The 24,339-nt window shown below is 34.1% G+C and overlaps 1 protein-coding gene across 1 annotated transcript in view; it reads right to left on the bottom strand.

Annotated features, from left to right (window-relative positions):
* The window catches only part of LOC106464256 (LIM domain transcription factor LMO4-like), a 68,777-nt gene that overhangs the window by 39,935 nt on the left and 4,503 nt on the right, over window positions 1–24,339 (bottom strand). Inside the window, exon 2 of the mRNA XM_013924383.2 lies at window positions 12,753–13,241. Within this exon, the coding sequence (XP_013779837.2) occupies window positions 12,753–13,108 (356 nt within the window). The 5' untranslated portion in view covers window positions 13,109–13,241. The remainder of the gene's footprint in view (window positions 1–12,752; window positions 13,242–24,339) is intronic.

Below are 24,339 nucleotides of genomic sequence, written 5' to 3'. Positions count from 1 at the left end.
CATGGCACCTTTATAAGCTGCGGTGTGACTAGTGTTTCGAACTCATGGCACCTTTATAAGCTGCGGTGTAACTAGTGTTTCGAAATCATGGCACCTTTATAAGCTGCGGTGTGACTAGTGTTTCGAACTCATGGCACCTTTATAAGCTGCGGTGTAACTAGTGTTTCGAAATCATGCCATCTATATAAGTTGTGGTTTGATTAGTGTTTCGAAATAATGGCACCTTTATAAGCTGTGGTGTCATTACTGCTTCGAAATAATGGCACTTTATAAGCTGTGGTGTGATTAGTGTTTCGAAATAATGGCACTTTATAAGCTGTGGTGTGATTAGTATTTCGAAATAATGGCACCTTTATAAAATGTGTTGTAATTAGTGTTTCTAAAATAATGGCACCTGATTAGTGTTTCGAAAATAATGGCACCTTTATAAGCTGTGGCGTAATTAATGCTTTGAGGTAATGGCACCTTTATAAACTGTGGTGTGATTAATGCTTCTTATATACAGACATTTCAGATTGTATCCCCCAGTAGTTAAATAAATTTGTTTCAAAATATAACAGATTTAAAGTTTTGTGAAAATAAAACTCTGTTTCAAATATTCCCACAAAAACCTTGTATATGAAGGCTGCTAGACCTTGAAACTACCCATAAACGATAAGTCAAAGAGTAAATTTATCACTTCATACAACTTTAATAGTGAATGTCATTTGGCATAATAATAATAATAACAGTATATATATATTGCCTTAGAACTTTCGCTGCATTATAAGTATAAAAATAAGTTTGGCGATGTGCAAATAAATAATGGTCACACAAATCTCAATAAACAATGCTTTACGGTTGTTGTGTTTCGTATACAATACAGTATCTTATGAAACAATGTAACTGGTCAAAAGAGTGGGACCAATAAAAAATATCTAGACAAAACTTCCACAACCGACAAAGCTCATACTTACTCTAAAGGTAATTTTATTTTTATTGTTTTTTCCGTTAATAGTAAACTGTAATTTTGTTAATGAAACTCATGCAGTTTTCTGAGCTCTAAGGGGCTATACTTTAAATTTGTATACATTTTATCACTTCATTTGACTATTGAATTAATTTTACTTAAAATGATGATGTAAAAGGAGTAGCAGTTTCCACCACTAAACTAATCTTTCTTGGTTTTGAATACTAGAGGGAAGGCAGCTAGTCATCACCATCCACCGTCAACTCTTGGGCTACTGTTTTACCAACGAATAGTGGGATTGACCTCCACATTATAAACCCGCGACCCTCAGATTGCGAGTCAAGTGCCCCAACGACCTGGCCATGCCGGACCTCTAAACTTTCTATAGTTCTAAGTTTATCTGGCAAAATTCATAACTGTTATTAATACCAAGGTTAACCATATTGACCTAGTTTTTTATTGTATGGTTGGAGTTTATAAGGGTAGCGGTTAGACGTTTTAGAATTTTCGCGTAGAGCTACGTATATCTGGACATAACCGTTCCTAATTTTGAACTAGACTAGGAACTGTGGGTGCGTATCTCATCATAGTAGTCGATACGATACGTATCTAGATACAGAAGTTTTACCAGCGGTTTGTTACAAAGTTTGACAGTTTTGTCTGTAACTTAACATTGTCCTATTTAAGTACTTCACACTTTACAGTGCTTGTTTTCAAATTCTCGGGTTTGATCAACTAAATGACAGCTGACAAGAGAAGTAAAATTAAAAAAAAAGTTTGGTTTGAATTTCGCGCAATGCTACACGAGGGCTATCTGCGCTAGCCGTCCCTAATTTAGCAGTGGAAGACAAGAGGGAAGGCAGCTAGTCATCACCACCTACCGCCAACTCTTAGGCTACTCTTTTACCAACGAATAGTGGGATTGACCATCATATTATAACGCCTCCACGGCTGAAAGGGCGAGCATGTTTGGTGTGATGGGGATTCGAAACCGCGACCCTCAAATTGCGAATCAAACGCCCTAACCACCTGGCCATACGGGGGCAAGGAAAATAAAATAAAAAGTTAATATATATTTTGTTATTATTAATTTGTTATGTTACTTTGCATGTAATGTTTTTGATGAAAGAAATGAAGACAACACGTAGTACTCAATACTCATCTTAATTTATTGAATCATTAATTCTTAGCATCAAAAATTCTTATTTTTTCTGTACAAAAGACTTACAATGTTTACTGAAAGCTGGCCAAATTTCGTGAAGAAACATAAATCATATCGCTCTATCGCCATACCTCTCACTCTTGTCTGACCCAACAGTGGGATTTGACAGTCCCTCTCTCTCTGTCTTATAACGTATCCACAGCCCCTAAGTCCGAAGCGCTGTTTGTTATTTTTTATATACTAACGAAACGTGAACCATGGAACCTCACATCCACATTTCGACACGCTAACCACTAGGCGGCGCTCGATCCAATATGCCAAGAGATAATTAATATTATACAAGTTTGAATTGAATAGCGCGTATGCCCTCACTGTTAATATAACAATTTCAGTCACTGTAAAGTTGGCAGCATAACATCAAATAATCTTCTGCACCTATTTTTCGTTAAATAATGTAATAGCGGAGAACCGTCACCTCCCTTTAGTGGTTACTTGTTTTCAACTGTTCCTGACAAGAAAGTTGTACAGTTACAGGTGTACGTCCAGCATCAGACTCGTGTATCTAGTATTTAATTGCTTGTTCACTGAGAGGCGACAACCAATCGTAACCTAATACCAAAACCTGCAAGCAATCTAGAAAGACAGCAGAGTACTATGCGGCATATCTCACAATATAGTGCGCGTTTATATACAGAGGGGAGAAAAAAAAACAACTACACACATACATACAGCTCTTGAGAAAAGTGTAATCTCAAATACGGCTGGACATAACAATGGCTAAAGTAATTTGACATTCTTCCATTCAGACGCAGACGGGAAATTTCGCGTGTGTTTACCGAATGAAAACATGCTGGGAAAAAGAAATTGAACCAAACCCTCTTTGCCTATTTGCCCCTGTCTCTCTGTTTCCTGCACTGAAATGTAACATATGCGGTTATTTCTGGTGATCTCAGTCCATCATATTCACATATATCTATGTATATAAACACATACTTATTTCACAAAATATCCTTGTGTGTTACATCTTTCATATCCACGTTCACTGAGATTGAAACGCCAACAGCTACATTTCATGTGAGATACTGCCTCTTATTGCACCAAATGTAATAAACTCCATAGAATGAGCTACAACGTTTATATATATTTGAGAACTAGTTATTAGTTGCTCTAAAGGCTGAATGATCGCACCACATATCACACACACACAAAGAATCACAGACTAGGATACGATAAAAAAATCCCAATTTAAGATGCATTGTTTTTCTCTCTCCTTTTTGAGCTTTTCCTCGACGTGAATGTAAAGAAAGTCTTAAAGATATTGATACTTTAAAAAAAGTTTCATACAGAATGTTTACGAACCGTTGATTTATTATAAACGCTCGTGCTTTTCAAAAGGAAACGTGTAAAGATTAGTGGTCAAGCTCATAACGTTATGGTCAGTTTACAGCTATTCTGCAGCATTGTGAATAGTATTCGGTAATGGTTGGTGCTGTGAGCAGGAAAACACAAACTGTTAATAAAACTAACTGAAGGAAATTGGTGCTGGTTACACATTGTTGTAAACATCTCGTTATTCACACTACACACGCTTTATCTATCTAAGCCATAAATTTTATACCACACCTTATTTAAGAACTGGAAAGTGCATATATCATTTTGAAATTTACCGCATAGCCATTTTGATGTTCAAGTTAAAGGCGTTTGCAATTAAAAAAAATGTTATTTTATAAATAAGGTGCCTCATAAAAAAAGGCTCAGACGCGGCCTACTAGTGAGCCTGTACGGTCTATGAATCCAAATATTCATTGTTCGCGACCCGTTGATATAAAAACGCTCTTCGCACTGTGGGGCCGTAGGTGAAGTACAAATAACGATTTAACAACATTACTCGGTCACATAAGAATAGTCCAAGAGTCGGTGGTGAGGATTTTTAACTAGCTTCCTTCCCTCTGGTCTTATCTCTCTAAAATTAGGAGCGTCTATGCACAGATAGCCCTTGTTTATAGCTTTTCATGAAATTGGTTTGATTTTCCATTTAACCGCGACCTATAGGGTTGACAACTGAGGAAATCACCATTATTCTTTGCAACGACCCCATCATAAATCATTAGTACCCGTTGATAACAGATTTATAAATACTGTTAAACGCAAGGATAACGGATTACAATATATTGCACATATAAACAAAGATAATATATATATCTGTATATAATCCTTGTGTAGCCTTGCGTTAATAACTGAAACAAACAATTTCAAATACGATCGTACTTATTACTCTTGACATTACCTTTTGCACTTGGATCATAAATGGTATGAACCTCGGTGTTTTAACTACATAAGTTTTGAAGGATGTTCGACCAAATTTTGGTAACCATACAAAGAGAAATTTACTTTCATATATACATATACTCGTTCTTCAAAACGCTAATTCATCTAATTCAATCAGAACTATTGTAATGAGAATTTTAGCCTTGTAAAGATAATTAAGTTTGGCGACGTGCCAGATATACGTATTTATTTCTATATTTATATATGTATCTACTACTTCACAAATGAAATGTAAAACTAATATATATTTTTTGGAGAACGGTAAAATTAGAATTCATGTTCAGGAGTTGAACAAAGGAATATTTATATGATTTAATGAAAGCAGCGATTATCGACGAAGGGTATACAAATACGAGGTGTAAAGGCACACACACACACACACACCACTAAATTCCACCATATTTAACGCTCCAAAAACAACTCCTCAATATATTTAATGAGGTTTTTAATTAAGATGAGAATGCAATTAGGAGAGAACGTGCTGTACCATATCGTCCAAGGTAATTAAAGTCGTCAGTTGCCGACACTGGAGTTCTCTCATTCGACCCAATTAGTCTGAAGGCAGCCATTTGACACGCAATCTACAAGACTCCAATGTAAAACACGTTTAGTGAACTACTGTAGACACTCCCCCTAAAGAAATATAGCTATATGAAAAATATCTATCTAATCAGCTTCAACATAAGAACTAAATATTTTTTGACTTAAGAAGAGATTGGGCTAAGAATTAGGAAATAAACTTTTCAATGAAAATAGTAATGTTTGTAGACGGCTTGAATTGTTAATGAAGAAAATCTTTTTACATGTTTAACACAGTAATAAACATTCAAAGTTTGGACTAGGTTTTATCATCATTAGCTACTTCAAATCTGTGTAAACAATGTTACTATTGATGCATAAATTATGTCTTCTTGCTAGTTATGTGAGCAGTTTTAATAGTAATAGGTTGCTCAGAGTTGCTATATATAAGATACACTTTTTAGCCGCGGCATAACGGCTTATAGAATGGCTCTGAGTTTTTCAAGTACAAACGTTTAGCTCATAGCTCCGTCCATCTCTTGACCGATTTGAGATCTAATTACAGTTTTGGATTCATGAAGAGAAACCCTTTTGATTGATGTATTTGAACACGCCCAAGGTATCATAGATTAATTTACTTTAATCCTGCCTAAAAGAATTTCAGGTGCCGCTGCTATTGAGGATTCCCTCTCGTTTCTATAATACACCACTCTTTGCAACAAGGAAAACTGTGTCATAAAGTATGATACTTTTCTCATAATTATTTATGTTATTGACATACAAGGCTAATTATAATTATACGCAAAAAAAACGGGTTATACTTGACAATTTAACTATAATAACCCTGCAAAAACAACATTTTTCTAACTAAAACTCCTCCACAATGTACAATGTGAAGGTTCATTGAAAAAAAAAAAGAATTGGATGCTCTCAGCATAATTACGAAACTACAACGCTCTGAACACAGATTTTAGTTTCCGTAAAATATAAAAGCCAATCCATTACAATATTAAAAAGTAATAACAACAACAACGAGGAACAGTGAGGTGACATATCAGAAATTTCGCTGTTTTTTCCTCGTTGGATCGTAGTATTTTGCATGAAGAAAAGTAAGTGATTCACATGACAAACCGTGTAAGCTAGGTATTGCTTAATGAACTTTATTATTTGTTAATACCTGCTCATGCTGACAGAGTTTGCACGAGAAAGAGGACACATATAAAACACTGCCACGTGGTAAACATACGGTTGCGAACTCCTTGTACAAGTAAAGCTCAGGTTCTCTGTCACTCAAATATTTATGTGTAAAATTGAAGCTGTACATCTTAACAGCTGGTCTTTACACTGGTCAAGTTTAGTAGCCTTTCAATCGCTATTAATGAGTTATAACAACATCAATTTTTTTTGGCTCTGTTAGTAATATAATGACTAAGTGCATCCACTTACGTGTTTAACAGTACACCTGTGGTGATGGCCTCATTTTTAACACGCATGGCGGAAGAACACTAAAGTTCGGTATGTGAATATAATATAAATACACATTGAACTTTAAAATTTATATATACATTTACAGACAAAACAAATTCAAAGCGCTCTCAACATTGAGAAAATACCCAAAAACTTTAAGGCCATTGTATAATTCAAGATTATCTTTAGGACTGAAAACATTTCAAATATGTTTGTTTGTTATGGAATTCGCGCAAAGCTACACGAGGGCTATCTGCGCTAGCCGTCTCTAATTTAGCAGTGTAAGACTAGATGGAAGGCAACTAGGCATCACCACCAACTCTTGGGCTACTCATTTACCAATAAATTGACCGACACATTATAACGCCCCCACAGCTGAAAGGGCGAGTATGTTTGGTGTAACGGGGAATCGAACCCGCGACCCACATATTGCGAGTCGAGCGCCCTAACCACCGGGCCATTTCAAATATAATTACATTACTAAAATTAAAAACCAAACAAAGAACAATTATATAAGGATGTGTGAAATAAATGAGAAGTTAAAAACTTTTGATATCTTTTTTATCGTTCACGTCTGATTTCTTAGCTGTTTTAAAAGCAAAGGTAAATTATGTATACATACTGTGTTAAAGTACATGTACACTCGTCAATGCGGAGAACCTTTACTTTCTTTCCTTCTGTAAATAGTTTTGAGATGTATAGTGTGACATATCTTTTTCATGGTAGCATATCTTAACTGTCATTGAACACAATGTTCATACACACATAACGTTTCGTCTTTATCCTTCTGTTGTGTGTTTCACTTGTTTTTGTTTCAAACGATGTAAGAAGATTAACAGATAACCAATAACTGAGCTAGGCCTACTACTGTAATATATAGTGATCTTCCTACACCACCTAGCGAGCCAAAGTTCTTACAAGAGACAGGTGCCACACTTACACATTGAGCCAAACGTTTTACCTCCTACACGGGCACTAAAATAACAAGTCTAACTAAATTAAAACTCGTTTCTTCAATACGCTTTTTCCTTTCCCAACATATATATACATTACAGCAAAGAAAAACAAATTGAAACTTGAGTTTTAAAAGTTGGAGATATCTCTGTTAATTTCAGCATTGTTCTTTGTTTTCTATAAGTCTTATATATACAATTTTAAAGTAGAATCTTAGCAACACAAATAAACGCAAAAATGTTGAAACCATAAACACAAAGAATACATCTAATACTTTACGCGGCCAGTTAATAACACGAAACTACTTTTACAATAATTACTTAGAGCCATACTGCTATACATCTCTATGTAAGTACTACTTGATGAAAATGGAAATATTCTAATGTTTATAAATGTATAGTATATATATATATAGTTAAATGCGTGTATTAAGGTAGCCCTGTAACGCTGGCAAACCTCTCAACCAAGATGGATGTTTTACATTAAAATGTCAATTTATTTCTAGAAACCTCTCCCTTCCAGAGTTAAATGTATTGGTTTCCACACTTTAAAGTAGGAGAATATATATATGTACTATAATGTACGTTCGGTGTATAATATGCTACGTACTCAACCAATTAGGGCCGAAATGCATCGACAGCATATAAGCTTTTGACTTTCCGATCAATAGAATGCATTACTAAGGCTTTTAACTGAGTTTATTAACGTAATGGGGTTTACTGAAAACCGTAATCTTTATTTTTTCATTTCAGTGAACTGATGTCATGTGCAATTAAGAAATAGAAAGAAGGAGTATACATAACCATGTAACACACACTCTCTCTCTTACTCTGTCTATCTATTTAAGACACCTAGAACTACCGCCTTTATATGAATACAATAATTATAGTACAGTAACATAGACAATAAACTGAACTCCAAAACACTCAGATACAAACGGTCCTTTTTTCACTTTACACAAGCTGCACTACACATGCTATATCAGTTATATATTCTTCTCAGACGCTTTTTTGAGCCATGTTCGAGAAACGTTAACAACATTATTAAGTCGGATAACAGCGTACAACGAGGACCATATCTCATTTCTCTCATCGTTTGGGTTGTAAAGGTAAACATAATTATATACGTTCTACCTTCAAACACAAATAATGAAAAAAGGAAACGCGAACAGAATACAACACAAAGCATATATCAAGTCGGATTAAGATAATTGCCTGAATAATACAATTGATATTATTAAAATACCACTATATTCGTCTATAAACAAAATAATATACACACGTTATGAATTCTTAATTGCCTCGTATCGCACGAAAAATAAGATAATGATGGCATATAAATGAAATATTGCAAAAATTAAGAAGCCATCATCCCTACACCAATGTAGTAACGATATGCATATAATACAATGTAATATATTAAGCCTACGATTTTAAAAGTGCACTCAAGCAGCTAAGAGTGATTGTACTGAGAAGAAAATGATCTATACTCTACATAGATTGGCTGTTTGGATGTTTAAACTAGCCAATTAGGTGTAACAAAAGAGAGAGAGAGAGAGAATAACGTGAATAACTAAATCCACTTTTTTAAATCATAAAACATGTCATCATTGGTACTATACATCCTAACTATGATTAGCAGAACATTTATAACATCAAATACAAATAAAACATGCCACCATTGGTACCATACATCCTAACTATGATTAGCATGACATTTATAATAACATCAAATTACAAATAAAACATGCCACCATTGGTACCATACATCCTAACTATGATTAGCAGAACATTTATAACAACATCAAAACACAAATAAAACATGCCACCATTGGTACCATACATCCTAACTATGATTAGCAGAACATTTATAACAACATCAAAATACAAATAAAACATGCCAGTATTGGTACCATACATCCTAACTATGATTAGCAGAACATTTATAACAACATCAAAATACAAATAAAACATGCCACCATTGGTACCATACAGCCTGACTATGATTAGCAGAACATTTATAACAACATCAAAATACAAATAAAACATGCCAACATTGGTACCATACAGCCTGACTATGATTAGCAAGACATTTATAGCAACATCAAAATACAAATACTTGCTCATTTAAACCTCGGAACAGTTAGGCAGTGTTTGAAATCCCATATATTTGTGCATATTTCCAAAAAAAAGGGTGTAGTAGAGCTAACAGTTTAGGAGATAATACGCCAGGATAATACTAGATAATACTCACCTCCTTCAAGCATTGAACGAAGAACCCACTTTTTGAACAATAAATTTTTTGAGACGGTTTAACTGGGTAATGAAAAAACGTCGTACATTTCTAATAAAGTTTTTCATTACCCAGTCAAGCCGTCTCAAAACTTTTACTGTGATATGTTTTTTTTGTTTGTAGCACAAAGCTACACAATGGGCTATCTGTGCTCTACCCACCACGGGTATCAAAACCCGGTTTCTAGCGTTATATGTCCATAGACATCCGCTGTGCCACCGGGGATCGCGTTGTTCGGTCTTTTGTACATGTTTTCCAATGTTCTTCGACCATGCATGGAAGATGATGATTTCCAAAGGCCTGTTTGAGTAACTCGAAAACACAGATAGCTTTAACCTGTACCCACCATGCATTCTTTGAAAAAAAAAAAACGTTTGTGATATGCTCTGTCCCATATTGTACCACCAAGACGATGATAGGAAGATGCCTAGAATTTTGCAGATACTTAACCAAATATGTACTTCATCGAATAGGACGACATAATTATATTTACAAGAATTATTATTCTTTCTGGTCATGTGCTTTGGTAGTAGCTTGTGAAGCCACTTCTTGTGTTGCTTTTGTCGACCTAAATCCATATTAATAAACTTTATTCACAGTTTCAAGGGAGGCTTCTATCTGCAGTGGATCGTAGTGTCCTTGGGTTACTTCCAAGGTGACAAGTTGTCTAAAATTCTTCAAGTGGCATGTTTTTATATCACACATTCTCTTGCTTTACTGGTACGACTGCTCACACCACATACACATATTCCTTCCTTTTAGCTGTTTTCGATGCTTTTATAATGTAACCCTCAGAGAAGGTGCCAATGTTATGTGTTAATTGCACATGCAAATCACACACTTGAAAATAGAATTGTAAGAATAGGGTCAGAGATGGCAAAGAGATTGATTATGCAGATTTTTACTATAGATCGTGAACAGCATTCTGTATCCAGGGTTATTGCTACTTAATACAGACTTATTGTAAGATAAGTTACAACACTATTATTTACATACTTAGAATAGATTAGCTATTGACAAATATAACGCTGTAGAAAATTTTATCAGTTTAATAGTCTAGCTAATTTGAAATTAAGAACTTGTAAAGCCATTCATTGTGTTTCTCAGCCCCCCCAGTGGCACAGCGGTATGTCTGAGGACTTACAACGCTAGAATCCAGGTTTCGATACCCGTGGTGGGCAGAGCACAGATAGCCCATTGTTTAGCTTTGTGCTTGATTACAAACAAACAAACAATTCTTGTGTTTCTTTGGTTTTAAATGTCACGCTGGTTAATAAACTCAACTTCCACTGCGGTTTCCTTTCTTTCAATATGTGCTGTTCTAATAATATAGTATGATATATATATAATACACACTTTATTCAATAATCATAAATGATTTTGATAACATAATTCATAGTGAATTAAGCTACGTTTGAATAAGAACTATTTACATATATTTTATTTTAACATTTTCCTCTGTCTTAGTTTTCGTTAACGTAACATTACGTTCAGCGTCCCTATATATTAATTAGTCAGTGGCACGATATGATGTTATTGTCAAGTTCAACATAGTCGCTTTACCAACCTAATCTATGCTTAATTGTAACTTAAAATGTAACAGTAAACTGTAAAAGTGTAACAATACGAATGTTACTAAAAACTAGACAAAACAACTGATTTACCAATCAATTACGTTTCAGGTTTCTGGCAACAACGAACTAGTTACAGCACTGAACAAGTATTAACTGGATCACAATACACACCAAATGCGGAATTTTAAATAACTAATCTATTTCCACAGAAGAACCTCCCCCCCCCCCGCCCCCAGGTGGATCAGCGGTAAGTCTGAGGGCTTTCAATGCTGAAACTCTGGCTTCGATACGCAGGGTAGGCAGAGGACAGATACCCTACTGTGCTTAACAATAAAAAACAAACAAGTCACAGAAGAAACTTCTTGGGAATTAAAAAATCAAATAATCCTAACCATCCGAAATAACTACTAGGGTTAATGGAATTATCAGATTGTGCCTTATCTTTGAGTCTTTGAGTTTTCTAAACATCATGATTCGTGATCAAACACTTCAATTCTGTTTAGCGTGAAACAAAATACTTTAAAACAATCTCCCACTATGGACTCAGCCACTCTCTTATCAATCGTTAACTGAAGTTTGCATAATAGGATTTTCTTTGAGTCTTCAATAATTATTTGACAAATTCTTCACTTCTAAAACACTAATCATTTAAGACATATTCTGTTTAAAACAGTCTCTTCTGGCTAAGTAGTTTTCTAGACCACATAGCGAGTGTGGTTAATACTAATATATCTAAGTAGTATATAAATAACTCTAGACGAGTCCTAAAACAGTTACACACATTTCACACACACACTGATACATAAAGGAGACTTTCTACACGTAAAATCTTGTAGATTGCACATTCTACTCTTACAAGAGAGTTTGGGCTTAAAATAATCAGTACAGCAGTGTTCATTTTCCTACAGAAACATAGAAAACAATTTTTTTCCCATACTGGTACTTGAAGTATATCTGATAACTAGGTATTTTCTTGATAAAAACCCTTAAATTTACATAAATTTTTCTTTTCTTTTTCTTAAAATTAAAACAGCTAATGTTACAAATATCACACGACAAACAAAATATTCCTGGATATTGGTCTCACTGGTGACAGTCACACACCATGTTCTTGATCTATAAATTAAAAACTAACGACTCCATTGGTTATTATAACCATTATAAGCCGCACTTTGTTATCAGTAATGATATATTTATCTCTCATTTTAACCCTAATTATCACTTCATAAATGTCTTTCTTCTAAAGGTTGCTGAACTACATCTGTAATACAAATGTTTTATACTTTTATTAAAATACTGTGTCGAATATAAGTTTCAATCGTAACTGATTTTGGTAACACAACTTATAGTGGCTTAAGTGTTTTTGTTGACCAAGTATGAATAAAAAAACATCATATATTATTTTAACATTTTCTCCTATCGAAATAATAAGTGTTATCAGTTAATCAATATTCGATTTGCGAGAAATATTTTATGCTTTCATATTGTAAATTTGGATTTGACTTACCTGATATAATCATTTTTACAGAGTATCATTCCGGCTTTGGTGAAACAAGAGCTACCAATGTCTGCTAGTGTCGCTTGGCAACAAGAACATTTCAAACAGCCGGTATGCCAGTATCTGTCCAGAGCGTGCAAAAGGAAACGGTCCAAAATTTTACCACCACACCCACCACAACTGCGTCCTCCAGTGGTCCCTGATGTCGGTAGTGGGTGACGATGGTGGGGACCTCCATGATGAGGAGGAAGAGGCTGTGATTGCATGCGAGTCATTGCTGATCCACCTGCACCGTGGGGATTATGTGGATTCATCATACTCATCATTGAAGCTCCAGGATCCCCATTTTGTCCCCCAGGATTCATAGTTAGATTTCTCAAGCACTTGTTTAGCTTCTAAACTACTAGGAACGGAATCGCAATTTCGCAGTTTTATAACTCTCCGTACGATTTGAAATAATGAGGTTTTTATAAATAAAAGTGTAATTCAGAAAGCAAACTGTAAATCTAAGGATTCATGGTTCGCAACCCCTTTCATCATAAACACGATTCGGATTTTAAGACCATGATTATACTAATGACGAGAAAATCTTAATATACGGTCAGACATGAGTAGCCAGAGCGTTGGCACTGGATGCTATTGACTAGCTGTTGTCATTCCCGTGTATCAGTTCAAAATTAGGTCCGAATGTGCGCAAATAACCTTTGCGCAGAAACTCTAAAAACAAGTCAAAGGTAGAAATATTTCTATTTGCAGGTCATCAACAGAAAAAATAAGTACCTAAAATATGATATCAGCTGAAATACAGTTACAGAATAACACAGAATAATCCAATGTTGTAAAAAACACAGATATCTTGTTGTATTGTAAACGAAAGAGTGTCTGAATATTTTAGTCAAATTCATTCTATTCTTTAAAGTTAATTTTATGAATGTTTAGATATATATTTTTAGATCTAAGTAGACGATGTGTATAAACTAACAAACTAAAGTCTTATTGTCTTTTATACAAATGTTTTAATAGATTTACTAATTTTCAGTTATCAAAAATCATTGTTATGTTAAAGCACTTTTATTGTGAATCGGATTAGGCTCTCTAGTATTGTTTTCTCCTCTTTTAGGCAAAAGGACTACCTAAGAATGAAATATTGCAGTGCTGAAGCCACGTATTATACACGACAGTTATGAATCATATAATAAATCTGTATGTTATGAAATACCAACATTTCGTCGTATTTAAGTGCTTGGAAAACTGAGTTCATTTAGGAAACATTTCTGGGCCGGTTGTGGTCTAGTGGTTCGTGCCGGTTTCTTAATTCCTCAAAACTTGTACACTCTATACACATAAAGCATTTAAGAAACAATTCAATAAACTTTATAACCATGTATATCTATACACTCTTACAATTTAACTAATTTCTGTTATAAATAAATTCGTTTTTCGAATGCAATCTGCCAGTTTCCACAAGTCAAACAATTCTGGGCCATGATTTTGGTGCTGGCCAGTAAGTGCATAAGAGGTATTTGCTTTAAATAAACGAATGCTTTCAATATATATACAAACGATAGGGTGTATTATTGGACATTTTTCTTTGGAGATATTGATTAATTAACATCTTAATTTATATTCGAACTGACTTGACCACCTTTATTTAACAAACCCTGTCAAATTCTACAGAGGGTCAAGTACGTTGTAATAAAACGAATTTAAATATGCCAATCGGCAAGTCACGTGACAAACATAGCCGATATAAAGTTACGGTGGAACAGCATACATCAGAATTACATTTTGAGATTGTCTGGCATTAGGTAGGTAGTGTGATGCCACAGAATGTTTATCGCTTTTGGGAAGGTTAAGTCACAGCTTTTTCCGCCACAAGATATTACGTTCAGATCAGGAATTTCGAATTTCCAAGACGTGGATATTCCATGCATTTAATGGCATTGGACAACAGAGGAATATGATATCTAAATACAGGAAAATACACGAATACAAAGATCATTTGCAAAAGTCAACCACGACCCCACAGGCAACAGTGAAAAGCATAATCAAGAAGGATCTCCGCCCGGAAATGATGCTAATCAAGAAGGATCTCCGTCCGGAAATGATGCTAACAAGGTATGGATTCACTAAGATAAGGCTTTTTGTCATACAGGTCAAGTTGCCGGACGCATCATCTACGGATTTCTGTGCGATCAGACTGTTGTAACAAGCACTCGGAAACCTTTCCGTCGGACGCTAGATGGCTTATAGAAAGCATTCTGGAGGAGGGACTACTTTGGATATGACCATCTTAGAAGGGGACCTTTTGAAATGGATTCTATGCTGAAGAGCTATTGCCAAGATGCATGGCCGTCAGATACACCATGATCAGACGTGGCGACAAGAACGTGGAAAAACTCCCAACACGTTTTGATTTATGTTCAACCTCAGTATTATAGGTAATGTTTTGGGAAATAAACCCTTCTGCCACTAGTACCTCCACGATAGTTACAAAAAATAATATAGCGTCCGTTTGATTAGTTGATATGGTTTTATACAATATTATCCATGAAGAATATAAGAATGTTTACAATAACAAGATAGAATATTCAATAGCTGCGGCACTTGAAATTATTTTAGGTAGGATTAGAGTAAATTAATCTATGATACCTTGGGCGTGGTCAAATACATCAATCTAAAGGGGAATGACCTCCTGAATCCAAAACTGTAATTACATCTCAAATCGGTCAAGAGATGATGGAGCTATGAGCTAAAAGTTTCTACCTGAAAAAAAACTCGGAGCCATTCTATGAGTCGCTATGCCGCGGCTAAAAACAAAAATACCTTCATACAATTGGTTATGTATGCTATTGGGAATTTAAAAAATATTTGCTAAGAAATTTGTGGGACTTCCTATTACCTCGGGTTAGAATACCTAATGCAAGAGCTCTGAACCTATAAGTAGTTGTTCTATGATTTATATCACTGCCTAAAATCCCCTCCCTCTCCAAGATGAGCTAAAGGCAGCGTCTGCTGTTCTTCCAGTTTGATTCTTTATATTTTCTAATATTTTTCTTACTGTATCATTAAATAAAATATCGCTTTTAATTCCAGAGATAAAATTAACAAGCCAAAATTAAACAAAGGATTGACAGCCTCAATCAACTATAGAAGTTCAATAAACATTTTCTAGTAACCTTTGGTGAAAGAAACCAAAGCTTCCAAAATTAAATCTAAGCAACTAAAGGTTGTTCTATATCATTTATAATTTCGACTATCTATAATTTTAATTCATATAAGATCACAGAAATACCTACAGTTACTAATACGAAACTAAAGGCCACTTTAGAAAGTTAAAAAATATATAATTATTATTTCTTTGAAAACTTCATTTAACATATGTTTCTCTATGAAGTATTATCAGCATAATTTATTTCTTGGTTGGAGTTGTTTCCACTGATCCAAGTTAATACAAGGCGGCAAAATATTAGTTTACAATAGCATATGTTAAGGAATAAAAACCTGGAAATTACCAAATTGTTGGATTGCATCTATCGCTGATAGTAAAACCAGTTATCTTGGTATTAAAACAAACTAAGCTGCAGGTCACACTCAGTAATATTGATATTAAAACAAACTAAGCTGCAGGCCCCATTCAGTAATATTGATATTAAAACACACTAAGCTGCAGGTCACACTCGGTAATATTGATATTAAAACACACTAAGCTGCAGACCACACTCAGTAATATTGATATTAAAACAAACTGAGCTGCAGGCCACACTCAATAATATTGATATTAAAACAAACTAAGATGCAGGTCACACTCAGTAACATTTATATTAAAACAAACTAAGCTGAAGGCCACCCTCAATAATATTGATATTAAAACAAACTGAGCTGCAGTTACACTAACCAATGAATTGTTGAGTTATTTTAGTTGCTGTCAATTTGAAGCCCATATAATACTTTTAAACATTGTGTACTTTGATGTTTTGAAGTCGGAATTATTTGTTGGTTTTCCAGATAATCCAGGTCTTGATAGAACACAAATAGTCCATTGTGTAGTTTTCCTCCAAAACATCAACAATGACGATGTTTCATCGAAAATTAGGATAACATGCTTATCGCGTTTCGAATATCTGTGTAATTATAAATAAGCACATCAGATAATATAATGCTTTAATAACTATTTGACAATGACAGTGTGTATCAATGAGCTATTGTAGTGTGCAACGACCGTTTAAAATTATTACGTGCACAAACAATACATATATAACTGCAAAATACAAATGGTATGTTTATAAAGAAACAAAAAAGCATACTAGTTTCACTGTATTGGTGATCTGAGGTTCGAATTCGAGCACAGAAAAGTAGATTCTCTTTGCGTGAGATTTATTTTCAATTTTCCTAAAACTCATAGGAACAATATCCGCGAAAAATCTGGCTTAATTTTTTGAAACTATAAGGAAATCAGAATTCAAAGTATCGATTAATATCATATGTCATTTTATAGATGACAAACAAACAAAAAAACTTATATAAACTCCAAAACTATTTTTGAAGCATTAACACTGAGCTTTGAATAGTACTTTAGTTTTAGGACAATTGAGCCGTGTCTTAAATTTCTACATAATAATAGAAAAACAGTGAGGGTGCAAAAAAATCATTTTTTAATACAAAATAAAAAGTGTGATTAAAGTACCGTAATGACTACAGGTGATTTCTCTTCACATTACTCTTAATCATTCCATTACGGATTTCAAATCAAAGGTGTGTACAAATAGTAAGCTTTTGTTCAATACCAGAAATTATCAGCCACGTTGGACCTATGGCCGCCAAAATTATATCAGAAATACTTTTTGTATACGATATTGCAAGTCTGTAAAACGCCTAACCTAGCGAAGTTTTAAAAATTTTTAGGTCTAACCGCAGCCAATACATAAATCTGAAATGCCTTTTTTTTACGCTCTTCTGATTCCAAATCTATAATGGATTATTTAAGAGGAATTTCTGAACATCAAAGAAATTAAATAATCAAGAACATATTCTGTATTGTTATTAATTATCTAAAGACCCTCAAGGAAGTTTTGTTAACGTTATATGACGCTTAGCGTCCCTATGCATTAGTAAGCGGGACGACATAATGTCACTGTCAAATTCAACATCGTCACTTCTAACAACCTAATCTATGTTACACTAGAATGACCAATTTTGGATTTTGTTTTTACGTGTGTACATCAATATCACCCTTCAAAATTAGCATAACTGAAATAAGGGTGATGGCCTCTTATATTTTATTTATACTTATATTTCACTCCAAATCATGAACAAATCTTGAAACAACAACAACAAAAACTGTGCAATACAAACAAAATTAAATGCTCCAATACCTTATATATGAGACAAAAGCAATAACATTGTATCTTAAACTAGTTGTACAGCGTTATTTAATATTTAGGCTTGGAAATAATCATTATTAGTATTAACGTGACGTGTGTCGTACATAAGACAGCCGTTTAGAATAAATATGAAGAATATCAATAACATTTTTGTGAGTTTGAAATATTCTTCAATTTATTCAGTGTGCGATTCATAATATATTTAGATAGTTAATTATGATACTATTATACGAACAACTCGTTTCTCATACTTATGAGACCTTATTTTAAGCGTTCTCGGCTAGTTACAGGTCACGGTGTTTCAGGTGTACGTAGATAGGCCTGCTATATCTTTCATAACTTAAGTTTGTTAATCTTCAATATAATTGGATTTCGCTAAACTAGTTCAAACCATCAAAGATAGCACATTATATGCAAAACATTCGTTTTCGATCGTCTTAAGTCCAAATAGTCGATAAGTTTTCTAACAGTAATGTTATCAGAATTTCTAAGATAATTGTGTATGTTATCGCAAGTTGTCTTACACAGGAATGTGTTCAATTAGCTAATATGATTTATTTAATACTGTTGTCGTTTTATTTTTTTCTTATATTTTTTAAACTTTATTTTTATTTATCCTCAATTATCTCTCATTTCTAGAATATACTATGAATAACTCATGTGTCATATCTGGTAAACATAAGTTTTAATTGTGTCACGACATTTTATGACACACAGACGTAGTAAATAAACAACATATATTACCTGATGTCCCAGTAGGTGGGCTACCACCCAATGCGAATGAATAAATGTAATTAAAGCCTATGTCAAATTGCATTAGTAGGTGCTTTAACATACATAAAACTGTCAAAGAACTTCTTGAAGAGGGGTATTACTCTTTGAAATGGGGTTCGTGAACTAAACTACTTTAATATGTTAAAGAGCGTGTTTGAAGTTTGGATTTAAGCTCGTTAAAATGTAAAACATGCAATTTCAAACTCAGAATTAACTTTAATAGACATCTCTGGTATTCAGTTCTTGGAAGTTACTGCAAGTATATAATGGAAGTGGTTCTGTGGAAGAAGTGTTGTTGGTTGTGACCACAGGCTAATACTGCTGGAAAGTGACATTGGTGGATATCCTTAAAAGTGTTAAAAGGTATTGTTAGGTAGATAAAGTTAAAAGCGAGTATATTGTTGGAAGAAGCTATGTTTAAAAGTGTTTATAAGTATTGTTAAAAATGACTAAATATGTTGGTTGGAAGAGAGTTTAATACAATGCATACATAGTTGGAAGTGACTATAGGTAAATATTGGAATGGGGCAAGTAGATATTATTGAAAGTGGGTATAAAAGAGAGAAATATTTAGAACTAATTAAATATTAGCGATTTAATCTATTAGTGCCTCTTAAACTAATCGATTAATCGGAATCATGATTAATCAGTTAATTTTACGAAAATAATCAAATAACCGAAATTACTCCTTTCGACTATTCCAACTATCTAAGTAATCAACATATTGCTATTATGTTTCTTGTTAAGCACAAAGTTACATAATTGGTGGCGGGTACCTCATGATTTGAGGGGCTCTATTTCCAGTGCCATTACACCTGCTCACCCTGTATGTGTTATTGCAAAGACACAATGGCTAGCTGCCACTATCACTAACTGTTAACAACTGAAAGAGAGAAGGCACCTATCGCCAACTCTTTGGCTATTTAAATGTTCAGTAAAGTGTAAATTTACTGGGGTTTTTCACATTTTATTATGTTTCTAATCTGAATTTGTGCAATTGTATTCTTTAATGCTGTATAAGTGTGCGTAGAACTATGGGAGGTGTCCAGAGGACCAAACCTCCTCCGCCTATTGTTTTCAAAAATCAACAACTGTATCATTTAATGTTATATAAGTAGGCGCGGATATAGTCCTGGACCTTCTCCATTTTTTAAAGAATTAATAACTGTATTTTTTAATGTTGTATAAATAGACGTGGATGTAGGGGCGAGCCCCCTCCACCCATTTTTTCTTTTTTTTTAAAATTAATAAAAAGACAGTCAGACGTCTCTTACAATACCGTATAGTAGCATAAAGAAACATCGGATGTCAGTATTTTTATTTAATCTTGTTTGTTTGTAGTTAAGCGCAAAGCTACACAAAGGACTATCTGTGATCTGTCCACCATGGGTACAGATACCCAGTTTCTAGCGTTGTAAGTCCGGAGACATAACACAGTGCCACTTGGGGACATTTTTATTTGATTGGGCTTTTAATTACCATAAACACTTTTTTGGAGTTTTCTGAAATCAACACAGTTGGAGTATACAGCAATCTAGTTAAAATCTGGTTACTTCTAAGCGAATACGACGCTATAAATGTCAATTAACATGGCTTGCCTTTTTTCCAAACACTACAGTAGTGTTTTGACTTCAAGAGGTTTATTTATTTTCATCAGAATTAGTATTGTTTAGTACACCCGCAGCACTTGTAACAGACTCATTACAGAATCGACTTTTCATTGTTTCGAAGTTAGAATTTTCTTAAAAAAAGATGATTTTCGTATTGTCTAAAGTAAGTGATATGACTGTAAAAGTAACTTCTGAAACTTTGGTTACATTGTTACAAAACTAACTTATAAAATGTTAACAGGTGTCATACCAGCATTGTAAAAATGCAATTACTGCATCTAGTTTGGAGAAGTGAAAAATTTTTATTACTTATTAATACAATAATACTGTACTATCTGAATAGACTTTCAAGTTATATTATTATTCCCTAATGGTTATAAAACTTTTCAGGAAAAAGTTATGATTTTAAAACGTTTTATTTTACAAAATTTATTTATGTTATTTAATCTTTATGTTGTTTGCTATTAACTTTATACTACTTGAAGAACATTGAACTATACTAGGTTTTTACTTTAGATAACTACACGTTTGCTCAATAAATAAAATTTATGATTATTCATTTCCCTTGATTGGCTCCCCGTCCCACCAAACATGCTCGCCCTTTCAGCCGTGATGGCGTTATAATGTGACGGTCAATCCCATTATTCGTTTGTAAAAAAGTAGCCCAAGAGTTGGCGGTGGATGGTGACGACTAGCTGCCTTCCCTCTAGTCTTACACTGCTAAATTACGGACGGCTAGCGCAGATAGCCCTGGTGTAGCTTTGCGCGAAATCCATAACAAACAAACAAACAGACCCTTGATTAGTTATAAAACGTTTTAGTAACTCCGCAGTTATACAGGATGGTTCAAATTATCTTTCTTATTTTAAAATTCAATAATTAAATGACTAAAGAAATACAACCACGCAGATTTCAACATCTTGTAGCCCAGCTCACAGTTTTATTGTCATGTGTTTTTTGGTTTTTTTTCACTCACGTGAGTAGTGTTACCCCGTAAGATGGCAACAGTGTAAGAAAAGATTCAATTCATTGTTTGGCTTACAGAGTGGGCCAATTCTGTGTCCTCCGCGTTCGCCAGACATCATTCCACTAGACTTCTTTCTTTGGGGGTATGTTAAGGACATCGTGTATCGCACACATATAGACTAGGATAACGGATGCCATCGCCACTGTGGGCATGTTGCAGCGAACGTGGACTAAAAATCGAATATCGATTAGACATGCTTAGAGCTACTTATGGGACATAAATTTTGAAGTCAATTTTATACGGCAATTCTAACTATAATTCAACAATTTTCACACAGAAATTTTTCAGAATCGAAATTTTGTCATTTACGAGCATATTTGAGAACATATTATCCATTTATTGATTTCCAAACGTTTCCCTTAGTTTTTATACAGGCCTTAGTTGAAACCTTGATATGGTGCCACATCAAATAGTTTGTTTCAGCACAAATCTACATTGAACTATCTACTTTGTCCAACGCGGGGAATCAAACTCCAGATTTTAGCGCTATAACTCTGCAAATTTACCGCTGATCCACTGGTGGACCAAGTGGTTTGATTATTTTCTAATAAAACATGTCTTTGAAAACAGCTATATAGAAAGTTTAAATGTGATTGGTTTGTTTGTTTGTTACTTTGTAATTAAGCACAAAGATACACAATGGGTTATATGTGCTCTGCCCACCACGGGTATCGAAACCCGGTTTCTAGCGTTGTAAGTCCACAGACATTCAGCTTTGCCACTGAGGAGGCAAATGTGATTGGATAGAACAAAAGTATTACATTATCACGACATATTACAGTAAATATATAGGTTTAAGAGGTGTTTTTATAGTTTCAGTAAACGTAACTGACAAATCAAATCTTTATATTATGTTCATCCTATTTAACCAACGTGCATAAACAAATTGGCTCACTGGCTACTTAATTATTACCTCCGTCACCGAAATTGACGGAGATTATATTTTCACCACTGTATATATGTTTGTCAGCAAGATTTCTCGAAAACGGCTGAATGGATATGAACGAAATTTGGTATATATTTAGACTATGACTCAACTTAGAAGTGATTAGTTTTTGGAGGGTCATGGTCATGAAAATCCAAAAAATCCCTATCTGTTAATATGTGAACCGATTTTTCACACAATTATTGTTCTATAACTCAGTTAACAATGATCGGATTTTAATTAAACTCGGTGGAATTATGTAGAATATTATTACTCATTGTCCTGCCAAAAATGGCTCGTGTCCGTTGATTACGACGAACCTACGGACATATTTTCGTATTTTGTGAGAGCCGAATATAATCAACACTGTGTAGAGGAGGTACGCGCTCTACTGAGTGCCCCTCTTAGCTTCTAATTGCAATCGTGGAGTGTTTTAAGCAAAAACATTAATACCTTTATCGGTGGCAGCAAAACACGCTTTCATTATTTAATTATCAACTTACCTAATTGACAGAAAATCAGTGCAACATTACCACGTATTTAGAAAACAAACATAATTGAGACGGCGTTATAGAATTTAGTCGACATTAGCGAAATGTTCAAATTATCTTGAAAAAAATTGTACGGATGTGTGTGTACGAACATGTATTAGTGGATTAGTCAAATGTATTATATCTGCAACTACCTCTAATATTTCCATACGTATTTTCAACAATAACTGTCTATTCTATAAAGGTGTACCTGTAGTTATTTCCTAAAATAATACACACACACACACATATATATATATATATATATATATACTGACTTTCAAAAGCACCTAACTATTGTTCGTTTCAATAAACATACATTTATTCACTTCCAAAAAAATATGATTGCCCTTTCTAACAATATCTACATATTATTTACAACAGGTACGACGTTTCGATCACTAGTGTGATCATTCTCGAGTACACAAGTTTTAACGCTAAAGTAGGTTTTAGTATTTAAATCAATATTCCACAATCTAACAATATATTTAAATTTTAGAGTTGATAGTGGTTACTATGCATGTGCATATCTATCCGCGGTAATTGATAGATTATTTATTTATGACTGAAAAGAAAAAACAAACAACAAGTGAACAAATATGAAAACGTGGAATGTGTTGTGGGAAATATTTGTATAAGACTAGAAACGTCTGGGGAAATAACGATCAAAGACATGTGGCTGTATATTTGTTAATTGTGGGATTTTTTAGTGTTACTAATAAGGCTTCTCTGATTTTCCTTCTCTCATGTTTTAGTACTGTAACAATCTGTTCATAAAAACTGTGGTTGGTTTTGTTCATATCTTCATGGACTTGGGAAGGGTTTTTTGGTGTTCTCTTAACCTGATCTTCAAGTTATGTCCTGTTTCACCTATGTAAAATGCTGGGCACTTGGTACATTTTACTTTGTATATGTTTCCTGGTAGGGTGGGTTCCTTATAAAGTAATCATTCACTTCATTACTCATAAAATGACCTTTAATCCCCCAACTTATGTAAAGCAATATTTGTTCAAGCAAATTATGAACGTTGTACAAAAACTGGGCAACACATCAGCTCGTAATATAACAGGTTAAAAGTAATTTTGTGTATGTAACATTTTCATTCCTTATTTGTTGAAAGGCCTATACTCTCGCACACATACATTACATTAAACACATCACGCTGTAAAAGCTATTACTAAAGCCCCTATTTAGCCCAATTAATTGCCAAGGTTGTTCGAGGCTCAGGTTGGAAAAATATTTCTGTGCTTATCTTTATATACATTGAGTGGTCACAAGTAAATAGACACCTAATTTTTCGTCATTTAACTTATTTATGCCAACTAATTTGTATTCACAGAGCACTA

This window comes from Limulus polyphemus, unplaced genomic scaffold (genome assembly GCF_000517525.1).
Source record: "Limulus polyphemus unplaced genomic scaffold, Limulus_polyphemus-2.1.2 Scaffold1600, whole genome shotgun sequence".
NCBI classification, from domain to species: domain Eukaryota; kingdom Metazoa; phylum Arthropoda; class Merostomata; order Xiphosura; family Limulidae; genus Limulus; species Limulus polyphemus.
This window is presented reverse-complemented; position numbering and strand designations above follow the sequence as displayed.